Source organism: Xiphophorus maculatus, chromosome 4 (genome assembly GCF_002775205.1).
Source record: "Xiphophorus maculatus strain JP 163 A chromosome 4, X_maculatus-5.0-male, whole genome shotgun sequence".
Lineage (NCBI taxonomy): Eukaryota > Metazoa > Chordata > Actinopteri > Cyprinodontiformes > Poeciliidae > Xiphophorus > Xiphophorus maculatus.
The window spans coordinates 12,429,523-12,452,645 of NC_036446.1; the positions used below are offsets into that span (position 1 = coordinate 12,429,523).

A 23,123-nucleotide genomic window follows, 5' to 3' on the forward strand; every position below is an offset into this window, starting at 1 on the left:
AGGGCCATTACCTTATCAGTACCCTGGTAATGGCCTCAACGCATCTCACAGTTGCACAATAGACTTAGACTTCGACTTCGACTTAGACTGACTTTGTTGTCATTTTCAATGCACAGGGTGTATAAAGAACGAAATTTCGTTGCATACGGCTCAGGATAATGTTTGAAGTTCCAATGTTGTGAGTAAAATAAAAGTCTGATGGCAAGTAGGAAAAAGCTGTTTCGGAACCAGGTGGGCCTGCACCGGATGCTGCAGAACCTCTTTCCAGAGGGCAGCAGGGAGAACAGTCCATGGTGGGGGTGTGAGGGGTCACTGATGATGTTTCGGCCTCAGGACACGCATCCTGCATCGATGGTTGACCTGACACTTCGCCCTTTTGCCTGAGCTGGGTGTGGAAGGTTGTTGCCGAAGCAGTTTCTCCTTGTGTGCCTTCTTCTCACTCACATGAGAGTTACCGAACTCTTTTGCAAGCTCAACCAGGAAGTCCACCCGTCTCTCCTGCACCCCAATGCATGCCTGATAAAGCACATGTGCATTCAGTGCTGCCATGTCAATCATGTTTGCCAGGTTTGCTGACCAGCTGTCACATAGTGATGGAACCTTGGTCACCCCCCGCAAGATTATGACTGAAATAAATGCCATTAGTTCTTGTGAACTAAATAGGTGAAGCAGTCACCTATTTATCCTCCACAGCACAAAAGGCTGCATGCAAATTTGCATGTGCAAAGTCTCCCAGATTTCTTTTGCTTACACTTTTTGCATGATTTTTTTGAGGTGGATCAACACAATTAATTTGGTTAGTTTATTTCTAAACTGTCATGTTATACCCTCTTAGCTTTATTTCAAAGAGAAACATTACTAATTTCTTTTAGAAAAACCTTTGCATATTTTTTGAAACAGATTCTATGTTTTGCAAACTCTATGTACATTTGGCAAAATGACCTGGATAATGCAGCACAACATCATGGATCAGCTGCAAAAGGTCACATCTCTCCAAAAACACTTCATGTATGCTTCAAAACTAAACTGAAGAGCACTACCTACAGGAGACCTGATCTCCTGCAGGTATCATAGATACCCACCCCCAACATGGACTATTCACATTCCTACCTTCTGGCCTGACGGTCAACGACCACATTTACAATTGAAGAAGGGATGCTAATTTGAGCCATCAGAGTCGTCAGGGTGGACTCCGGCCTATTGGCCCTGCTGAGCCGATATGGGAAGGACTCGAAAACTGTATCATCCTAGTGTTAAAGGTAGGAGGGGTACTGTGTTGTCTCATGTGAGTTCCAGGGACTAACAGGTTTGGTCTGCTGAAGTGCATTTTCATATGCTAAGCTATTCGTATGCTAAGTAGAGTAGTTAACACCTCTCGCCAGCCTGTTGCCCCGCACCTCCACCACGCTTTTTCATCTGTCGGCCATATTGGATTTAGCTAAATTTTTCTGCACTTGCAGTTAATGGCCAGTAGTTGGCAGTGTATTGTATGATGTACTAGTGACCACTTTAGTGCTTGGTGTGCATTTACAAAATAAAAACGCATATAAACACAAGGAAATGGCTTTTGGATAGCTGTCCAGTATGCATGAAATGGGTTATATATAAAATGCATGGACTGAAATACTAACAGGGTGGTGTTTCTGGTGTTTCTCAGTCATGAAATATATTTGGAGCTTCAGTTGTGCAGAAGTTTGTGAAGTCAATATCCTACCTGTGAGACTCCGAGTGAACTTAGTTCCTATGAGTTTCAGACAAAGTGTGTAAGTTTAGGACATATTTGAAATATGTTTTTAAAAAAATGTTTAAATGATGTCATGTGGCATATTGTAATGAATCCTACAGCAAGGCTGCAGATAGTAAACCATATAAAAGGGTTTTATACAGTCTATGTTTATGTTACATTCATGGAGCAGTCTGTTGAGTCTTTTTTAAAACAATGTTGTAATTATATGTTTAATGTAAATTATAGATCATGTGTTCTTTCTTAAATCTGTATTTATCTCAAATTTTGATAACACAGGTCACAAAGTATAAAAATACCATTTTAAAATGACCAATTTTACATCTTGGTATTGATAAAGACATGTTGTGGGAATAAAGCTTGTAAGAATTATTAACCAAGACACACGTTGTTGTAGTTCACCCATTTTCCCCTCTGTGCACCACCCAGGTCCGTTTACCAGTTTAAGACCTGACTAAAATCCTAGTATCATTACCTTGAGGAATAATGAGCTTTGGTTAAATATAAATCAGGGTTTAATGCAGAAAATGTTCAAATGTTTCATGTCATCCAATTGGAACAGATACAGAGTGACTTTCACCGTCCAGCGCTGGGCTCCACTCAGCTCACCTTAGAATAAATACCAAGTGAAGCAAAGATTGTAGAGCAAGTTCTGCTTTATTTTCTCCTCATTCTGCTCTCTCTAAGGTGTTTTCTGCCTTAATCAGTTTTTGTTTATGTGTGACTGTCGTCACTCTTAAATGTTATGGTTGTGTCAGTGTGCAGCTGAGTGCATGTGAGCAGATAAAACAGAAAAGACAAAGAGTCCTTTTGTCCATAACAGAGTGTTCCTTTTGAATTTCTGGTAACATTTCTTGTCTATAAATTCACAAGATTCATAGTTTCTTTTACGAAGGACATTTTAGTTACATTCGTCTTTTTGTTTTTCACTGTGTAGCATCAGGGCTTTTTTTCTATTTTTTGTATTCATGTTTGTCCTTAACTTGATCTTTGTTAGCACATTAACTCCACTTTACACCAAACTAACTTTTAGCCACATAAAACAGATGTTTTAAAATAGTTTTTTAAGAACCACAATAAAGCTTTTTTTTTTTTTTTTTTACAAAGTAACATGTCAACAATGGATTTTTTCCTTAAATCTTCAAGTTAAGAACTAAAATATAAGGATGTTTTTATAGCCAACATATTTGCTGTAAATGGTGCATGTTGTATATATAAAGTCAAAGTAATCATCTCAGTAAATACCTGTCAAAATATTGCCACTGATGCATGACGTCCACTTTAGTGGACAGGTAATTATTTTGTAATTTCTCCAAATATAAAGTTGTTATTTTTAAACTACATCAGTAGCATCAATCTTTGGGGATTGCTTCATGTCACAATATATTTTTTACCTGCAAGAGTTTCTACAGTTGAAGGACGGACTGGATATTCTTGAGTTGGTCAGCATGCTTTTTCATCTGCTGCCAATGCTGACCACGTTAGTGTTCTGTAGTTACAAAATAAAATCCCAGATAAACAGAAGAAAATGGCTTTTGGATAGCTGTCCACTCCCTGCTATACATGAAATGGGTTATGAATATAATGGATGGTCTGAAATACTAACAGGGTGGTGTTTCTCAGTCATGAAATATATTTGGAGCCTCAGTTGTGCAGAGATTTGTGAAGTCAATATAGTACCTGTGAGACTCAGAGTGAACTTAGTTTCTGTGAGTTTTTGTCATACCAAATATGTAAGTTCAGGAAGCACAACTCACAGCTTGTTCCATGTTTACTGGATCTCAGCATTTCAGATTCTGGATCCATTTCATTTCAAGGACAATTTGACAAAAACCTATTTAGACAAGATTTTGCATTTAGCCAACTTCAACAAGACTGAAGCTAGTATGGAGGCTAGCAAGGGGGTTAGCATGAAGGCTAGCATGAGGCCTATCAAGGAGACAAGCATGGAGATTAGCATGGAAACTAGTATGGAAGCTAGCATCAGCGCTAGCATAGAGATTTGCACAGAGGCTAGTACGAACACTAGCATTTAAACTAGATCTCCCACACTTTGAAAACCTCTGGGCTTCACTGAAGATCAAGATTTGTATTTTGTCATTTATTATGTAATAATTAATTGGAACATGTCATGTTTATTTCCAGAATGTATTAGAGTAATATTTATTTTGTGTAATATTTTAAATGTTGTGGCATTATTTTAGTTTTTTGCTAACAAAATGTATCACTTTGACCCTAAGTGCTGCTGTTCAGCCTCGTGTGTTCACAAATGTATCAAAGCAATCAAGAAATATTGTAAAAGCAAAGAATGATGGGTGATGAAAGATTTTTGTGTCTTTAATAAAAATAATCACCAGTTAAAATGTTCACAATAGGTTTCTTTTGAATGTGTTTTAAAGATCAGAATTGTTTTCAATTAATTTTTGTGAATTTCTGAGTTTAAAATGTTTGATGTAATTTGGCATTTACAACAAATGCAAATGCTCTTCGCTAAGCAGCACTGTAATATTGTTCTTTTTCAAAATAAAAGAAGCAAACCCTTTTCTGTTTTTATAGAGGATCATTTTCACAGCTCATCAGTAAACAACATGATTCTAGTTTCAGGAGCAAAGGCAGATGTGTCTGTCCTGTGATTGGTGGCTTTCTTTCCAACAGGAAGTTGTGATCAGAGTTTAAAATCTGCTGCAGGACTGCAGACATTCACAGGAAGCTGGACCAGCAATGGCTCTGCTGAAGGTTCTGCTGCTGCTGGGGCTGGGTGAGTCAGAAACACTGGAAACACTGGAGAAACTTCCACTGGTTACATGGATGCTGCTCTCTGTGACTCTCAAACTTCCATTTGCTTTTTAATCTTTAACTGTTTATCCTTTTTCTGTTCCAGCAGCCATCTTTGCACCCGATTTCTGAGTAAAGTCCTCCTTTTTCTTCTTCAGGTGTTTCAGTGAACTCAGATGTTTCTCTGCAAAAGAGAATCATTGGAGGTCAAAACTGTGATGACACGCAGCGTCTTTATCATGTTCGGCTGGAGAGCAGCAAGGGTGATAATAATTACCGCTGTGGAGGATCTCTGATCCACCCTGAGTGGATCCTGACTGCATCTCACTGCTGGCAGTTTGGGCAAGAATGGTAGGAAAAGGACATGAAGACAATTTTTTCTGCGGATGATCAGGTTTTCTGTCTGTTCATTATAATCTAACATTTTCTGTAGGACTAACATAGCAGTGTTAAAAGTTCATCCACGGACTGCTGGGCAGCAGAATCAGGTTATCCGAGACAATCCTGTGGTTTATACTCACAATGGCCGGCAGCAGGGCATCATATTGCTGAAGCTTCAGACACCAGTAACAGATGTCCCACTTGCTCGGCTACCAGACTGCAGGCGTCGTCTTAAAACGTAAGTTTTTCTCTGGTCAAAAACATGACTTCAGGTTTTCTGTCTCCACTCCTCCAGTCCTGTTGCCTCTGCTTCAGCACACCTGAGTCAGGTAATCAAGCAACCAGCAGAACCAGAACCCATTTAGCTCAGGTGTGTTGGACCAGAGACACATGTAAAGGACACAGGACACACTGAGGACTGGAGGTGGACACTCCTGTGTCAATGGATGAAGTCCTTCATGGATTTATTTTCTGTTCTTTCATTGTTCTTCATAACAATTAATTTTCTAATTTGTTATCTTGTATTTTTACATTTTAATCTTATTGTGTTTTAGAGGTGATGTTGTTCAGCTGGCAGGAGAGGCAGCAACGACAATCGGCCACAATAATCAGCGAAGTGAGAGAAATATTGAAGTTATGAGAATAAAATCTTTGTTTCTGTCTCTACAGAGAAGGTTGAGTGAAGAACATGTTAATGATCCTCATGTTTCTCTACAGTAAGAAATCCTGGTATTCAAGCACACCTTCAGTGTGTCGACATGAGAGTTGTTCGGGCTTCCCAATTGCATCAAACACATGGGCATTTATTCTATGCTGAAGCACCAAACAAGGATGTATGCTATGTAAGTTTGTTTCTATAATATCTCTCTGCAGTGATTAGAAGACATTTCTGTTTTACAACATAAATAAATATATTCATATGAATATTTCTACAGGGCGACGCTGGTGGAGCAGTGGTGTACAACGACATGATTTATGGTGTGACTTATTTTAGTGGAAGAGACTATGTATGTCAGAAACCAACTGCAATCTTTGATGTGTGTGAATACCTGTGGTGGATAAAACAAACAATTGGACTTAAATAAAACATGAACTATCATGTAATAAAAATCTCATCAAATTTCATCTCACATATAATTTTATAATTGTATCTTCATCAGTTTGGTCCACATCTTTGTAGAATTAGAATAAATCAATTTTTTTCAAATTTTTTTTCTCACCTATTCTTGATCTCCCTAATGGAGCATTCTCTGCCTCAGAAATGAAAAATAAATCAATAAATGCATGAAAAAGAAACATTTCCTGGCTGATCGTATTTATTTTCATGGTTCAGTTTGTTCACTTAATATTTTCCCAAAGTCTTAAAATGTGACGAGTTTTAAATCACATGAAGAGGAACACCAGAAGTAATTTATTTATTCAGTTTTGTCTTTATTTTACATCAAAAATGAACATGCAGCATCTAAACTCTGCAACTCTGGGGTTACTCTTCCTGATTTAGTTCTAGAGAACTTTAAACTCCAACAAGACCAAAGAGCTGTGCACAAAATTAATGAAACAGAAGTTACATAATGCAACATTTAACAAGTAATAAAATCCTAATAATTTAAGATAATCATCACATTTTTAATAAAGATAGAAAGACATAAAAAGTTAAATAATTAAAAACATTTTAAAAGTCAAAATCTGGAATGAAAGACGTTCTAAGAAAATATTTAAAAACCAGTAAAACTAATTAATGGAATTTAAAAAAAAATCCTTCTTAGAGTTTTCCAGACAACAGTGGACCACACAAATTACTCACATTTATTTTTTTTGTTCTGTTTTAACCATTAAACAATCTCCTCTTCAGTTCAACCTTATAAGTGGAGACACATTGTTGATGTTATCATTATAAATTAGCTTACAATTAAGTATTGGCAAAGCTCAATGTAATTTTCACGGCAGGCGGAGCTTTGTTGTTAGCAGCTGCTGAAAGTAACTAAAAAAGTTACTTTTAATGTAGCTTAGTTACTTTCCAAATCAAGTAAACAGTAATCTAAGTTACTTTTTCAAGGAGTAATCAGTAATCCGATTAAAGTTACTTTTTCAAAGTAACTATGCCGTTAACTTGGAGACGCATCCGCCTTCACCAGCTTGGTTCTCAAAGCCGATGATTCTTTTCTTGTTTTTAACTGAAGTTCTTCCAGCTCGAGCGCATGATTTTCTTGCAGCGCATCCACCTCTGCTTTCAGAGCGGCTCTTTCCACCTCGGCTTCCATCAGCGCCATTGAAGCCACATGGGAACTCTTACTCCCTGCACTAGAAGCTTTACTCATTATACTCAGCGCTGTCCTGGCTGCCTTGCTGCCTGGTTTAGCTGCGGACCCAGATAGCCTTTCAGAGTCTTTGCCGATCGTTTGCTGCGCAGTCAGAAATGCCTCAGAAATGAAAAATAAATCAATAAATGCATGAAAAAGAAACATTTCCTGGCTGAAACGTTATGGTCATGAGATGCCGCCTTTGATTCAACGTCAAATGCTGAACATACTTCGCTCCTCTGTGCGTCTGGATCTGGCATAGTTACCGGAAAATCCATCCAATTTTTGATTTTATCCAAGAACTGCACACTTCTTTCAAAGTAAAATAAAAAAAATTTAGGTAAAGCTTAAGACTTTCACCTGATTGATGTTTATAATTACTTACATTTTATATATGTATGTATATTTCTAAACTTTGACTCAATTCCTTATTAAAAAATAAATAATTAGAGGGTTTTCATTCCAAGCTAACAGTCTGCCGTCTTGTTATTCCACGCCACTGATCCTCATCCCTTCTCCCTGGTTTCCTCATGGTCTCTTTGTGTCTCTGGTTTGGGTTTATTCTTATTCCTTGTACTTTGTTTTTTTGTAAGTTTGATTTTGAATTAAATCTACAACAGAACTTTTACATCTCCTGCCTGCTGTATTTGGGTCCACACTTCAACCACACACATCCTGACAGATGGCGGTAATGCATTGGACTTTAAAGCCACTCTGTCCATCATGGTAAGTTTGGAATGAATATATGTAATGTAAACATTTAAATATAATTAAAAATAATTTTTTTAAGAACCACAATAAATCCTAACTTTGTTACAAAACAAATGTCAACAATTGATTTTTTTCCTTAAATGTTTAAGTTAAGAACTAAAATATTATAATGATTTTATAGCCAAAATATTTGCTGGAAGTGGTGCATTTTGTATATATATAGTCATTGGTGGCATAGTTACTTTGAAAAAGTAACTTTTGGCATGCTGTGGAGGCGTAGGGGATAGCGTGACCCGCATTTGGAGGCCTTGAGTCCTCGACGCGGCCGTCGCGGGTTCTAATCCCAGACCCGGTGACATTTGCCGCATGTCTTCACCTTCTCCTTCCACCTTTCCTGTCAGCCTACTGTCATATAAGGGACACTAGAGCCCACAAAAAACCCCTTGGAGGGGAGAAAAATAAAAAAGTTACTTTAATTGGATTACTGATTACGCCTTGACAAAGTAGCTTAGGTGATTACTGATTACTTGAATTGGAAAGTAACTAAGTTACATTAAAAGTAATTTTTTAATTACTTTCAGCAGCTGCAAACAATGCTCCGCCACCTGTGAAAATTACATTGATCTTTCCCACTACTTAATTGGAAGTTATTTTTTAATGGTAACATCAACTATGTATCTCTGCTAATAAGGTTGAACTGAAGGGGAGATTGTTTAATGGTAACGATAGTACAAAAAAACCTTTGTAATTTATGCGTGTTTTAGTGTGTTACACTATTGTCTGGAAAACTCTAAGAAGGACTTTAGAGTCCCCTCTCCCACCAGCCTCCATGTTCTGAGTTACAACCCTGTGTTTAGTGTCAGAGAGCAGCGCAACTTGTGCACTGCAAAAACAAAATTTACCAATAATTTTTAGTCTATTTTCTAGTTCAAATCTCTCAGTTCACTTGATATGAAGCAAAACTAACTTACAAGTAACTTTGCTGCAAAATATATGAGCTGTTTGTTTTGAGTAAATTCATTAATATTGATAAAAAGTTCTTTCATTGGTTGATAATTTAAGTTATAATGGGGAAATGTTTGGTTAGTGAAAGAATATGTCAATGGAACAATAACTTTTTTTAGAACGATGAGATCTTAAAATTTCTCTGTATGCAGATGACAGCGCAGATCTTTGTCTGTCCTGTGATTGGTGGCTTTCTTTCCAGCAGGAAGTCATGAACAGAGTTTAAAAGCTGCTGCAGGACTGCAGACATTCACAGGAAGCTGGACCAGCAATGGCTCTGCTGAAGGTTCTGCTGCTGCTGGGGCTGGGTGAGTCGGAAACACTGGACACACTGGAGACACTGGAGACACTCCCACTGGTTACATGGAGGCTGCTGCTCTCTGTGACTCTCTAACTTCCCTCTGATTCTGTATCAGGCTGAAACTTCTTTGCATATAAACTGTGACGCTTTTAAATCTTTAACTGTTTATCCTTTTTCTGTTCTTGTTGCCATGTTTGCACCTGATTTCTGAGTAAAGTCCTCCTTTTTCTTCTTCAGGTGCATCAGTGAACTCAGATGTTTCTCTGCAGAAGAGAATCATTGGAGGTTATGACTGCCATGACACGGAGCGTCTTTATCACGTTCGGCTGGAGAGCAGCAAAGGTGATAATAATTACCGCTGTGGAGGATCTCTGATCCACCCTCAGTGGATCCTGACTGCATCTCACTGCTGGCAGTTTGGGCCAGGATGGTAGGAAAAAAACATGAAGACAATTTTATCTGCGGATGATCAGGTTTTCTGTCTGTTCATTATAATCTAGCATTTTCTGTAGGCATAACATAGCAGTGTTGAAAGTTCATCCACGGACTGCTGGGCAGCAGAATCAGGTTATCCGAGACAATCCTGTGATTTATACTGACAATGGCCGGCAGCAGGGCATCATATTGCTGAAGCTTCAGACACCAGTAACAGATGTCCCACTTGCTCGGCTACCAGACTGCAGGCGTCGTATTAAAAGGTAAGTCTTTCTCTGATCAAAAACATGACTTCAGGTTTTCTGTCTCCACTCCTCCAGTCCTGCTGCCTCTGCTTCAGCACACCTGAGTCAGGTAATCAGGCCACCAGCAGAACCAGAACCCATTTAGCTCAGGTGTGTTGGACCAGAGACACATGTAAAGGATGCAGGAAACACTGAGGACTGGAGGTGGACACTCCTGTGTCAGTGGATGAAGTCCTTCATGGATTTCTTTTCTGTTCTTTCATTGTTCTTCATGACAATTAATTTTCTACATTGTTATCTTGTATTTTTACATTTTAATCTTATTGTGTTTTAGAGGTGATGCTGTTCAGCTGGCAGGAGAGGCAGCAACGACAACCGGTCCCAATAATGAGCGATGTGAGAGAAATATTGAAGTTATGAGAATAAAATCTTTGTTTCTGTCTCTACAGAGAAGGCCGAGTAAATAGCAGGTTTATGGTTCTCATGTTTTTCTACAGTAAGAAATCCTGCTATTCCAACACATCTTCAGTGTGTCGACATGGAAATTGTTCGGGTTTCCCAAGTCCATCAGGCACATGGCCATGTATTCTATGCTGAAGCACCAAACAAGGATGTATGCTATGTAAGTTTGTTTCTTCAGTACCTCTCTGGAGTGATTAAAACACTTTTCTGTTTTACTACATAAATAAATATATTGATAGAAAGTTTTCCGCAGGGAGATTCTGGTGGAGCAGTGGTGTACAACGACATGATTTATGGTGTGATCTCTTTTGGTGGACCAGACTACGCATGTCAGAAACCAGCTATCAACATGGATGTGTGTGAATACCTGTGGTGGATAAAACAAACAATTGGGCTTAAATAAAACATGAACTATCATGTAATAAAAATCTCATCAAATTTCATCTCACATATAATTTTATAATTGTATCTTCATCAGTTTGATCCACATCTTTGTAGAATTAGAATAAATCAATAGTTTTTTTTCTCACCTAATCTTGACCTCCCTAATGGAGCTTTCTCTGCCTCAGAAATGAAAAATAAATCAATAAATGCATGAAAAAGAAACATTTCCTGGCTGATCGTATTTATTTTCATGGTTCAGTTTGTTCACTTGATATTTTCCCTGAGTTTCCCTGATGTGTTTTAAATCACATGAAGAGGAACACCAGAAGTAAATTATTAACCAAACAACATAATTTTTAACTATTAATATAATTATATTCCTCTACAAAGTTAAATAATTAAAAACTTTTTAAAAGTCAAAATCTGGAATGAAAGAAGTTTTAAGAAAATATTTTAAAAAACTAAATTAGGTAAAACTAATTAATGGTATCTTCTGGTTGCCACAAATTTAATATAAAAATGACAGAAAATGTTCCTCTACTGCAGTTAAAGTGTCATTGTTAATTTAAATTTTTAACACCTTCTATAGACTTATATAAAGCCATAAAAAAGAATTATCTTAGAAACATTAACATAAAATTGGCCTCCAAAATAAAGAAGGAAATACAAAAATATTTATTTTCTTTCACTGTTGAAATTAAAATCTAAATTACATGTTTATTATGTAAAATTTCTCAGAAATTACAATCTGGTTTTCAAAAGTTTAAACATGACAAAATGTCTGTGTAAATTTTATAGTATTAAAAAAGAGGATCAATTAATGCTAGCTTTGGACAAAACGTTTGGCTCTTTTCCTCTTTAATCTTCCGAGTCCTTGGCGAGTGACGCTCTCCGTGCAGCGACGTGTAGCGACCGCGTGCGGCTAAAACGAAACAACAACAAAGCGTGTTGACGTCACAGATCACAGAGTTTAATCTCATACAAAGCAATCGATAACAAAGCTGCAGAGGAACAGAGATATGCATTTTCTCATAAAAATAAAAAACACACAAGGGGGAAGACAGACAAACATAGAACACAGACAAAAAAACAAAAATTAGCAGCCGCTCTCTCTCTCTCTCTATCTCAGCATTGACCCAAATTTTATAGTCAGTGGGTGTTCCTTCAATTTAATATATGCAGTCAAGGCGCTCCGTTCTTTGACCAATTAGAAACTCCCTCAGCCCTCAGAGAACTTGAAAAAACTCCCCTCATTGTAGCAAAGGTGTCTGTTTTTTGTCCAAGCAAAAAAAGGGGGGGGGACCACTTCGTCTTGGGCCGTGCCAGGTACGGGGAGAGGCGCCAAAGAGTCTCCTGCTCTATCGGAATGTAAATTTTATTGCTCTGTCTGTCAGCGGGGGAGGAAAAGGCCCTGCTTCCCCCTGCTCAACAGAAAACTGTTCCAAACAAGAGCGTTGGGCATCCCTTTACACATGTCGCAAGACTAACTGTATTAAGCATTAAAAAATAGTAATTTTTCTTAACAATAGTAACATCTGGAAAAAGTAAGAAGATGTTAGTGCTATTAAAAATGTCATTAAATACTTTATTGTTATGTTTTTCACTGATAATATTACATCAACAGGAAAGAGGGTTTGCTTCACAAATTCCTCCTGGTCCGCATCTGCAGAGAAGTCTGAGCTAGTTCATCGGTCAGTTGGACTCTGCAACCGATCAGTTGAACTCTGCAAGCTTTTTACCGTGTTTTTTTATTTTATTTTTTTTGGAAAAGCCAGTCTTTACTTGTGTACAACCCTGTTTGAAAACACCGGGTGCCATTCTGTCTCGTAGTTTGAAGCAAACCTTTCAGCTCTGGTCTTCCTTTAGTATTACTTCCTGCTTCAATTGAAAATCCACTTTAGAAAAGTGTAGAAATGTAAATGTTTTTTAACCATCTATAGGCAAGAATGTTTTTTTTTATTTTTTTTTCAAGCAGCAGGAGCCCGGCGTAGAGTCCAGCAGTCTTCCGGCACGGGGCTCCTTACACCTCTTTCACAAAAATCCGTGAGGACGACTCCGCCGTCCCTCACAGATTTTTGTGCAATTCTACGGTACCTGTTAGTGTCTAAAATTTACAGGGTTTGTGTTATGCGCAGTGACCCCCAGTCGTCTATTCTATTATAATACTAACTTAGAAGTGACTTTACACAAAATATAGGAGCTGCTTGTTTTTTAATTTATAAGAGGAGAAAATATTTTGTTAGTGAAATATTGCAGATGCAGATGACAGCGCAGATCAGTGTCCGTCCTGTGATTGGTGGCTTTCTTTCCAACAGGAAGTCGTGAACAGAATTTAAAAGCTGCTGCAGGACTGCAGACATTCACAGGAAGCTGGACCAGCAATGGCTCTGCTGAAGGTTCTGCTGCTGCTGCTGGGGCTGGGTGAGTCGGAGACACTGGACACACTGGGGACACTGGAAACACTTCCACTGGTTCCAAGGAGGCTGCTGCTCTCTGTGACTCTCAAACTTCCCTCTGATTCTGTTTCAGACTGAAACTTCTTTGCATATATACTGTGATGCTTTTTAATCTTTAACTGTTTATCCATTTTCTGTTTCAGCAGCCATGTTTGCTCCTGATTTCTGAGTAAAGTCCTCCTTTTTCTTCTTCAGGTGTTTCAGTGAACTCAGATGTTTCTCTGCAGAAGAGAATCATTGGAGGTCAAAACTGTGATGACACGGAGCGTCTTTATCATGTTCGGCTGGAGAGCAGCAGGGGTAATGAAAGGATCCGCTGTGGAGGATCTCTAATCCACCCTGAGTGGATCCTGACTGTAACTCACTGCTGGAAGTCAGAGCCAGGATGGTAGGAAAGAAACATGAAGACAGTTTTATCTGCAGATGATCAGGTTTTCTGTGTGTTCATTATAATCTAATATTTTATGCAGGACTAACATAGCAATACCAAAGGTTCATCCACGGACTGTTATACAATACAATATCCGATACAATCCTGTGATTTACGGCCAGTGGCATGGCATTATGTTGCTGAAGCTTCAGACACCAGTAACAGATGTCCCAGTTGCTCGGCTACCAGACTGCAGTTATCGTCTTAAAGCGTAAGTCTTTCTCTGATCAAAAACATGACTTCAGGTTTTCTGTCTCTACTCCTCCAGTCCTGCTGCCTCTGCTTCAGCACACCTGAGTCAGGTAATCAGGCCACCAGCAGAACCAGAACCTGTTTAGCTCAGGTGTGTTGGACCAGAGACACATGTAAAGGATGCAGGACACACTGAGGACTGGAGGTGGACACTCCTGTGTCAGTGGATGAAGTCCAGATTTATTTTCTGTTCTTTCATTGTTCTTCATAACAATTAATTTTCTACATTGTTATCTTGTATTTTTACATTTTATTCTTATTATGTTTTAGAGGCGATGCTGTTCAGCTGGCAGGAGAGGGAGCAACGACAACCGGTCCCAATAATCAGCGATGTGAGAGAAATATTGAAGTTATGAGAATAAAATCTTTGTTTCTGTCTCTACAGAGAAGGTTGAGGGAAGAACATGTTTATGATTCTCATGTTTCTCTACAGTGCCCCCCGATGCTGCTATTCCAGCACATCTTCAATGTGTCGACATGAGAGTTGCTCATGCTTCCCAAGTCCATCCAACACATGGGCATTTATTATATGCTGAAGCACCGAACAAGGACATTTGCTCTGTATGTTTGTTTCTTCAATTTTTGTCTACAGCAATTAGAAGACTTTTCTGTTTTACAACACATAAACATATGTTTATATAAACTTTTCTACAGGGCGACGCTGGTGCAGCAGCTGTGTACAATGACCTGATTTACGGTGTGATTTCTTTTGCTGGAACAAAGGCATGTCAGAGATCAACTGTAATATTGGATGTGTGTGGATATCTGCAGTGGATAAAAGCAACAACTGGGATTCAATAAAACATAAACTATCATGAAATAAAATTCTCATCAAATTTCTTCTCACATATAATTTTATAGCTGTATCTTAATCAGTTTGATCCACATCTTTGCAGAATTAGAATAAATCAATAGTTTTGTTTTTTCTCACCTGATCTTGACCTCCCTAATGGAGCTTTCTCTGCACCTCAGAAATGAAAATTAAATCAATAAATGCATAAAAAAGAAACATTTCCTGGTTGATCGTCTTTACATTCATGGTTCAGTTTGTTCACTTGATATTTTCCCTGAACTGAGATTAAAAACGTGACACGAGTTTTAAATCACATGAAGATGAACACCAGAAGTAATTTATTTATTCAGTTTTGTCTTTATTTTACATCAAAAATGAACATGCAGCATCTAAACTCTGCAGCTCTGGAGTTACTCTTCCTGATTTAGTTCTAGAGAACTTTAAACTCCAACAAGACCAAAGAGCTGTGCACAAAAATAGTGAAACAGAAGTTACATAATACAATTAACAAATAACAAAATTATAATCATTTAAAAATAATCCTCACATTTTTAATAAAGATACACAGGAAACAAACAGCTAAATGATTAAGAACTATTTAAAAGTCAAAATCTTCAATGAGAAGTTTTAAGAAAATATTTAAAAACAGGTCAACCTAATTAATGGTAACTTCTGGTTGTTACAAATTTTACATTAAAATGATAGTAGAAAATTATCCTCTATTGCAGTGTCATTGTCAATTAAAATTTTTAATTTTAACACTTATATATATATATATATATATATATATATATATATATATATATATATATAATATTAACAGAAAAATCACCTGCAAAATAAAGAAGGAAGTGCAATAATATTTATTTTCTTTCACTGTTGAAGTTAAAATCTAAATTACATGTCTTATGTAAAATTTCTCAGAAATTTATAAAAACAGTTGAGACTATTCCTTATATCAAAGCATACAAGTTTTAAAGAATAAGTCTAAACATTTTGAGTAATTGAATAAGACCCAAAGTAAAATACTTATATTAATATTGGTTTACTTGTGATAATACTGACATTTAGACTTACATTTGTGGGAACACTTACAAGTAAAACAAGTAACTGTAACTTTGGTATCAAATAATTACAATAATAGATTATTCTTGGTTTCTTTTCAGAAGGCCATCAGTAACTAATAAGTTATGGTTATCATAAAATTATAAATGAATGCTAAATCAAAGAAACTGAAAGGGTTATGAATGTATTTCATAACTTCATAACCAGAGATCTTCTCTCCTCTGGTCTGTTTAACAACTTCAGTCTCAGATCAACTCAGCCCTCCAGGACTGTCAGCAGCAGAAACAGCAATATTAAACCTATCAGGGAAACATAAACTACATTTGCTCTGCATTGTCCCCACATGATGACAATGATATAGTATGATTCAGTTAAATATATTGTTGAGTAACTTGGGTTGTTGCACAATGTTTTAAGACCTTGTTCAATGTGCCCCTTTTTAACTTTGAGCCCCTGCCCCTCCAAAGGTCTCTCCACAGCCATGTGTCAAGCATGGAGCTGTGTGCATGTGAGCAGATAAAAGACAAAGAGTCAATTTGCTCATGACTGCGTGTTCCTTAAGAGTTTCTTGTAACATTTCTTGTCTATAAAAAAACATCACAAGATTCATAGTTTCTTTTACTAAGGACATTTTGGTTCCATTATTCTTTGTTTTTCACAATGTAGCATCAGGGATATTTTTTCTGTTTAGGTTTGTCCTTAACTTGATCTTTGTTAGTGTCGCAACACAAGGGTATGAAATGGTTTGATTCTCTGCCCCTTAAATGCACATCTCAGAGCAGGGTAAATAGAAGGTGTCAACAACGCCACCTTGGGAATTGCACCCAAGGAAATAGAGCACCAGTAACGCACTTAAGGTTGGTAAACCAATGAGAACAAGACTCGATTCCAACAAAACAATTTACATGTTATTGTTCCATGTTGTTTAAAAGACAATTAACATATAAAGAACCACAGAAAAATAAAGAAACAAAGCAGCAGGCTATCCACCGAGGTGCAGCAGCTTTGCGTCTGAAAAACAAACTATTTAATTGGTGATTTCAGAAAATTGTAGAATGCAAATAAAGGCATTGTCACTCACCAGAGCTGGATGACTCCACCCCAACCAGAGAGCCCCTTCCGGCCCAACAGCAAGAGGAGCAGCTGGCTATTATTTTCTATATATGGACAATTTTCATGTTTTTTGTACTCTTGAACTTCATGGGTGAATTAAAAAGTACATACTCGTTTTATTTATTTAGCTAATATCAACTGGGGAGGTGAAATTACAGCCACACCCCTCTACTAAGCAGGAGACTCCAGGCAGTTTCTAAATCCAAACAATTTGAGTTAAACAACTGCTATTTCAGGTCTTATGCAGGAGAAATATTACTTACTGATGTTACAGATATGACTACTGCCAGCCAACCAACCAAGCAACCTTCTTACTAAAGCGTGACCATGTCCAGGCATATAGAAAATCGGTGAAAAAATCTCCTTTTATGTTCCTCGCCCTGTTAGAAATTAATTGGGTGCCAGGTGTCCTCAATCCTGGAAGGCACGCTACATCCTGCTCAGGGCCGGATTTAGGACAGTGTGGGCCCCTGGGCTTGAGCCAAGGTCTGGGCCCTACTTAATCATGGTTATACAGTTGCACATTAATGTGCACACACACACACACATATATATATATATATTTCCTTCCCTTTGGGTAGTCGCCGCTTGGCCATGACTTACTTGTGGAATTGATCCTATCCACCAACCTCGTCTACCTACAAAGTCACAAAAATCAGCCACTGTTCAACATGAAAGGGCTGATGGACAGTCACTAGGTCATCTTCCCATGGAAGTGTTACATCAGTCACCCCATGGTTGCCAACTTAGTGACTTTTTCGCTATATTTTGCACACACACACACCCACGCACACCCCCACACCGACACATACACAAAATCAGCAATTTGGGTTTTTAAAGATCTGTGATCTGCCAGAAAATTACATTTGGTGCACAGCTGCTTTCTTTTCAATATTGCGATCTGTCTGTAGAACGGTTGATTACGGTAATCAATGTAAAGACCATTACTACAAATAAACACATTTTGTAGTTATTAAAGAAGTACTTGAACGTCTTGAATATGTCTACATATTTGACAGAACATTCCTAAGGAAGAAAAACTTGACAATGTTCTCTATTCATTCTCTATGTACTGTATTTATTTATCCTTTACATCTATCTTTTTCATCTGTCTCCCTGCCTCTTTCAATTTTTATCAAATAAATCGTTCTAATTATCAGGTTTCAATTTCAGATAGTCAGGGTTAGTATTTCCCTCTCACACAGCTAAACCTGGTCAAACCTTTTACTCGATGATGACTGGATTTCAGTGCCCTGTGTCCAGGGTGTACCCTGCCTCTCGCCCGAAACGTTAGCTGGAAATAGGCACAAGCGCCACTCCCAACCCCAATAGGGACAAGGCTGTACAGAAAGTGGATGGCTGGGTGGATGGATGGATGGATGGACAGGATTACAGCTGTGTGTCAGGGCAAGACATGACACACTTTAGCTATTTTGTATACTTTGGACATTCACCTGTTGCAGTAGGACAGTTCCTCCTGCCACTGGTAGCAGGAGGCTAAATCTAGTTCCGCTTCTTTAACTTCGCATTGAGCGCGCGAGCAGAGCAGTCTCTTTACTTTTCTGTGACTTTCACTGTTTTCTTTCTCCTTCAGTCGTTCTGTTGCATTTTTCCAGTCATGAAATCCGTTTTAAAGCATCACTGACTTTTAGCATAATTGAAAATACAAAACACTACCGCGATGGATGGAGGATAAATCAGCCTGTGTTTTGATGTACTCACTTTTTCACATGCACAGATACTTTTACACACATACAGATATTTTGAGACTATTTTCACTCCATAGATCTGGAAAAGATCGTGTCTGATGTTTGTGAACTTGTCCCGGGGCTTTAAAATTAACATAAAAAGCGTAAGACACGTCCAACTTGAACCAGTAACAATCAAGCATTCATGATGGACGTTTTCCAGAACAAATCAGACAATTTTTCAACAACACCACCAAAATCCAATTAGCCAGTGATAAAATTAATTAGGCATTAATGGCATTCTGACCTTATTCATTCACAAAAATACAAAGCATCTATCGGGGCCCCCAAAGTGCCAAGGCCCTGGGCTGCAGCCCCGGTAAGCCCATGCTAAAATCCGGACTTGATCCTGCTACATTAGCTCCACTTTACACCAAACTAACTTTTAGCCACATGAATCAGATGGCTTTTTTTCAATTAGCAGATGAAAATGTAATCACGACTCTAATTAGTCAAATTGCAGACTGTTACTCGCCGATTCGCCGCTGCTCCTCATCCCTTCTCCCTGGTTTCCTCATGGATCCTTCATGTCTCTGGTTTTGGTTTATTTTTATTCTTTGGACTTTGTCTTTTTTTTTGTAAGTTTGAATTTGAATTAAATCTACAACAGAACTTTTACGTCTCCTGCCTGCTGCATTTGGGTCCACACTTCAACAACACATATCATGACAGACGGTGGTAATGCATTGGACCTTAAAGCCACTCTGTTCATCATGGTCAGTAATCCAGTGTGTGTTACTACAGCAACTGTCATCACACAACACAGTATCTACCTACCTGCAATATGGAGACAAAGTCAATGTCATTAAAGACAAGGTCTTATGCTTTTATGTCATCCACTCATTCCAGTGGAACAGCAACTAGCGCTGCAGCTGCAAGAGCCAGGGCTAATGCTGAAGCGGTAAAGGCACGTTTAGTATTTGCAGAAAAAGAGGACTTGCAGTCCCTTGACGACTGGAGTTTGAGACCCCTGCTCTAATGCCTTCACAAAGTTCCACTGTAAATCAGCAGCCATGTGACACCAACAATGCGATGGAAGCTCGTTCCACATCCCAACGTGGTAACTCCCAGCAGCCTGCTCCCTCAACTGATTCGCAGATGACAGACTTAGTCAGATGTCTAGCACAACGAGAGCATGTTGCAACAGGTCTATTATAGTTTAACGACAGACCAGAGAACTACAGGGCATGGCGACTTTTATTCCAGAATGCTATAAAAGACTTAAACCTAACGTGATCAAGAAATGGACCTGCTTGTCAAATAGCTGGGAAGTGAATCAACTGAGCATGCAAAACACATAAGATCTATCCATATAAACCAGCCAGCTAAAGGGTAGAACATGATCTGGAATAGGTTAAATGCTTGTTATGGTATATCTAAAGCTATTAAGAAAGCTTCATCCGCACTACACCCAGGTCAGGCACCATGGGTTAAAGACAGAAACACACCATTAGAGCACTGCAGGAAGCCATAATCCATTCAAACTTCAGAAGTTAATTGTTGCATTATGTGACTTCTGTTTCATTATTTTTGTGCACAGCTCTTTGGTCTTGTTGGAGTTTAAAGTTCTCCAGAAGTAAATCAGGAATAGTAACTCCAGAACTGCAGAGTTTAGATGCTGCATGTTCATTTCTGATGGAAAATAAGGACAAAATCTTAATAAATAAATTACTTCTGATGTTCCTCTTCGTGTGATTTAAAACTCATGTCATGTTTCTAATCTCAGTTCAGGGAAAATATCAACTGAACAAACTGAACCATGACTGTAAAGACAATCAACCAGAAAATGTTTCTTTTTGATGCATTTATTGATTTATTTTTCATTTCTGAGGCAGAGAAAGCTCCATTAGGGAGGTCAAAATCAGGTGAGAGAAAATAAAACTATTGATTTATTCTAATTCTACAAACATGTGGATCAAACTGAAGAAGATACAATTATAAAATCATATGTGAGATGAAAGTGAGTTTTCATCAAGTTTACAATCAAGTTTCCCCTATGGCAAACTCACTGCAAGCTTGTGCACTGCAAAACCAGAACATTTACCAATTATTTTTAGTCTATTTTCTACTGCAAATCTCTCAGTTCATTTCAGATAAAGCAAAACTAATTTACAAGTAACTTTGCATAAAAATATGTGAGCTGCTTGTTTGAGTCAATTCCTTAATATAGATGAAAGAGTTCTTGTTTCATTGGCTGATTATTTAAGTTATAAGAGGGGACAATGTTTTATTATTAGTGAAATAATCTGTCAATGCAACAAGAACTTTATTCAAGTTTCTTTAGAACAGAGATGTTAAAGTTTCTTTGTATACAGATGACAGCACAGATCAGTGTCTGTCCTGTGATTGGTGACTTTCTTTCCAACAGGAAGTTATGAACAGAGATTAAAAGCTGCTGCAGGACTGCAAACATTCACAGGAAGCTGGACCAGCAATGGCTCTGCTGAAGGTTCTTCTGCTGCTGCTGCTGGAGCTGGGTGAGTTGGAAACACTGGAGACACTGGAGACACTTCCACTGGTTCAGGGAGGCTGCTGCTCTGTGTGACTCTCAAATGTCCCTCTGTTTTAGGCTGCAACTTCTTTGCATATAAACTGTGATGCTTTTTAATCTTTAACTGTTTATTCTTTTTCTGTTCCAGCTGCCATGTTTGCATATGATCTCTGAGTAAAGTCCTCCTTTTTCTGCTTCAGGTGTTTCAGTGAACTCAAATGTTTCTCTGCAGGAGAATCATTGGAGGTTATGACTGTCATCACACGGAGCGTCTTTATCATGTTCGGCTGGAGAGCAAGAATGGTACTCATATGAAGCGATGTGGAGGATCTCTGATCCACCCTGAGTGGATCCTGACTGCAGCTCGCTGCTGGAAGTCACAGCCAGGATGGTAGGAAAGAAACATGAAGACAGTTTTATCTGCAGATAATCAGGTTTTCTGTCTGTTCATTATAATCTAACCTTTTCTGCAGGACTAACAGAGCAATGGTAAAAGTTCATCCACGAACTGTTATACAGTACATTCAGGTAATCCAACAAGCGCCTGTGATTTATAATGACAACAACCAGTACCATGACATCATGTTGCTGAAGCTTCAGAGACCAGTAACAGATGTCCCACTTGCTCAGCTTCCAGACTGCAGTTATTGTCTTCAAAAGTAAGTCTTTCTCCAATCAAAAACATGACTTCAGGTTTTCTGTCTCCACTCCTCCAGTCCTGCTGCCTCTGCTTCAACACACCTGAGTCAGGTAATCAGGCCACCAGCAGAACCAGAACCCTTAGCTTAGCTCAGGTGTGTTGGACCAGAGACACATGTAAAGGACACAGGACACACTGAGGACTGGAGGTGGACACTCCTGTGTCAGTGGATGAAGTCCAGATTTATTTTCTGTACTTTCATTGTTCTGCATAATAATTAATTTTCTACATTGTTATCTTGTATTTTTACATTTTATTCTTATTGTGTTTTAGAGGCGATGTTGTTCAACTGGCAGGAGAGGCAGCAACAACAGCGGGCCCCAATAATGAGCGATGTGAGAGAAATATTGAATTCATGAGAATAAAATCTTTGTTTCTGTCTCTGCAGAGAAGGTTGAGTGAAGGACAAATTAATGATGCTCTTGTTTCTCTGCAGTACCTGCAGCTCCTATTCCACCACAACTTCAGTGTGTCGACATGAGAGTTGTTCAGTTTTCCGGCTTCATCCCAACATATGGGCATGTATTCTATGCTTCAGCAGCGAACAAGGATATATGTCGTGTAAGTTTGTTTCTTCAATATCTCCCTACAGTGATTAGAAGTCTTTTCTGTTTTACAACATAAATAAATATGTTGATATTAATTTTTCTACAGTGCGACACTGGTGGAGCAGTGGTGCACAGCACCATGATTTACGGTTTGATATCTGTTGGTCAACCTGATTACGCATGTCAGAGACCAACTGCAGCCCTGGATGTGTGTGAATATCTGGGGTGGATAAAGCAAATAACTGGGATTCAATAAAACATAAAGTATCATGAAATATAACTCTTATATTTCATCTCACATATGATTTTATAATTGTATCTTCTTCAGTTTGATCCACATGTTTGCAGATTTAGAATAAATCAATAGTTTTGTTTTCTCTCACCTGATTTTGACCTCCCTAATGGAGCTTTCTCTGCCTCAGAAATGAAAAATAAATCAATAAATGCATCAAAAAGAAACAAAAAATTATTACTACATAACAACTAAATCAGGCAAAACCTTTCCAGGTCAATTTAAAATAAAACTTTCACAAAAACTGCAGGTGTGTTTCTGTGTCTGGTGAATGTTTGATAAAACAAGCTTGTTCTTCGTTCAGTGAAGTTATTCACACTGGATAGAGGATCCACAAGTTTTAATCCACAAGTTAGAATAGAAATACTTCATGATAAAATTAATCAAATAAAAGTACATTTATGTCTTTATGTAGATTCATGTGAGCTTAATCTTTGCTTTGAGATCTGTTTTATTGCATCTTGAAATCTATTTTGATAGAGATCTTAATGG

The 23,123-nt window shown here is 38.1% G+C and overlaps 3 protein-coding genes and 1 pseudogene across 3 annotated transcripts; all 4 read left to right on the forward strand.

Moving 5' to 3' along the window:
- The first annotated feature begins 4,465 nt into the window (after positions 1-4,465).
- On the forward strand, positions 4,466-6,189 carry LOC106699981 (trypsin-like). Its single transcript, XM_014473048.2, has 6 exons — positions 4,466-4,502; positions 4,678-4,870; positions 4,953-5,138; positions 5,455-5,516; positions 5,618-5,742; positions 5,836-6,189. The coding sequence occupies exons 1-6, from the start codon at positions 4,466-4,468 to the stop codon at positions 5,983-5,985; spliced, it is 753 nt and encodes a 250-aa protein (XP_014328534.1). The 3' UTR covers positions 5,986-6,189.
- A 2,998-nt stretch (positions 6,190-9,187) lies between these two features.
- LOC106699982 (trypsin-like) lies at positions 9,188-10,948 on the forward strand. The gene is made up of 6 exons (XM_014473055.2): positions 9,188-9,224; positions 9,455-9,647; positions 9,730-9,915; positions 10,232-10,293; positions 10,395-10,519; positions 10,613-10,948. Exons 1-6 carry the CDS (start codon positions 9,188-9,190, stop codon positions 10,760-10,762), a joined length of 753 nt encoding a protein of 250 aa, XP_014328541.1. The 3' UTR covers positions 10,763-10,948.
- Positions 10,949-13,124: 2,176 nt separating this feature from the next.
- LOC106699986 (anionic trypsin-2-like) lies at positions 13,125-14,682 on the forward strand. The gene is made up of 6 exons (XM_014473061.2): positions 13,125-13,164; positions 13,395-13,587; positions 13,670-13,840; positions 14,152-14,213; positions 14,315-14,442; positions 14,536-14,682. Exons 1-6 carry the CDS (start codon positions 13,125-13,127, stop codon positions 14,680-14,682), a joined length of 741 nt encoding a protein of 246 aa, XP_014328547.1.
- Positions 14,683-21,034: 6,352 nt separating this feature from the next.
- LOC106699980 lies at positions 21,035-22,595 on the forward strand (annotated as a pseudogene).
- Positions 22,596-23,123: the final 528 nt, after the last annotated feature.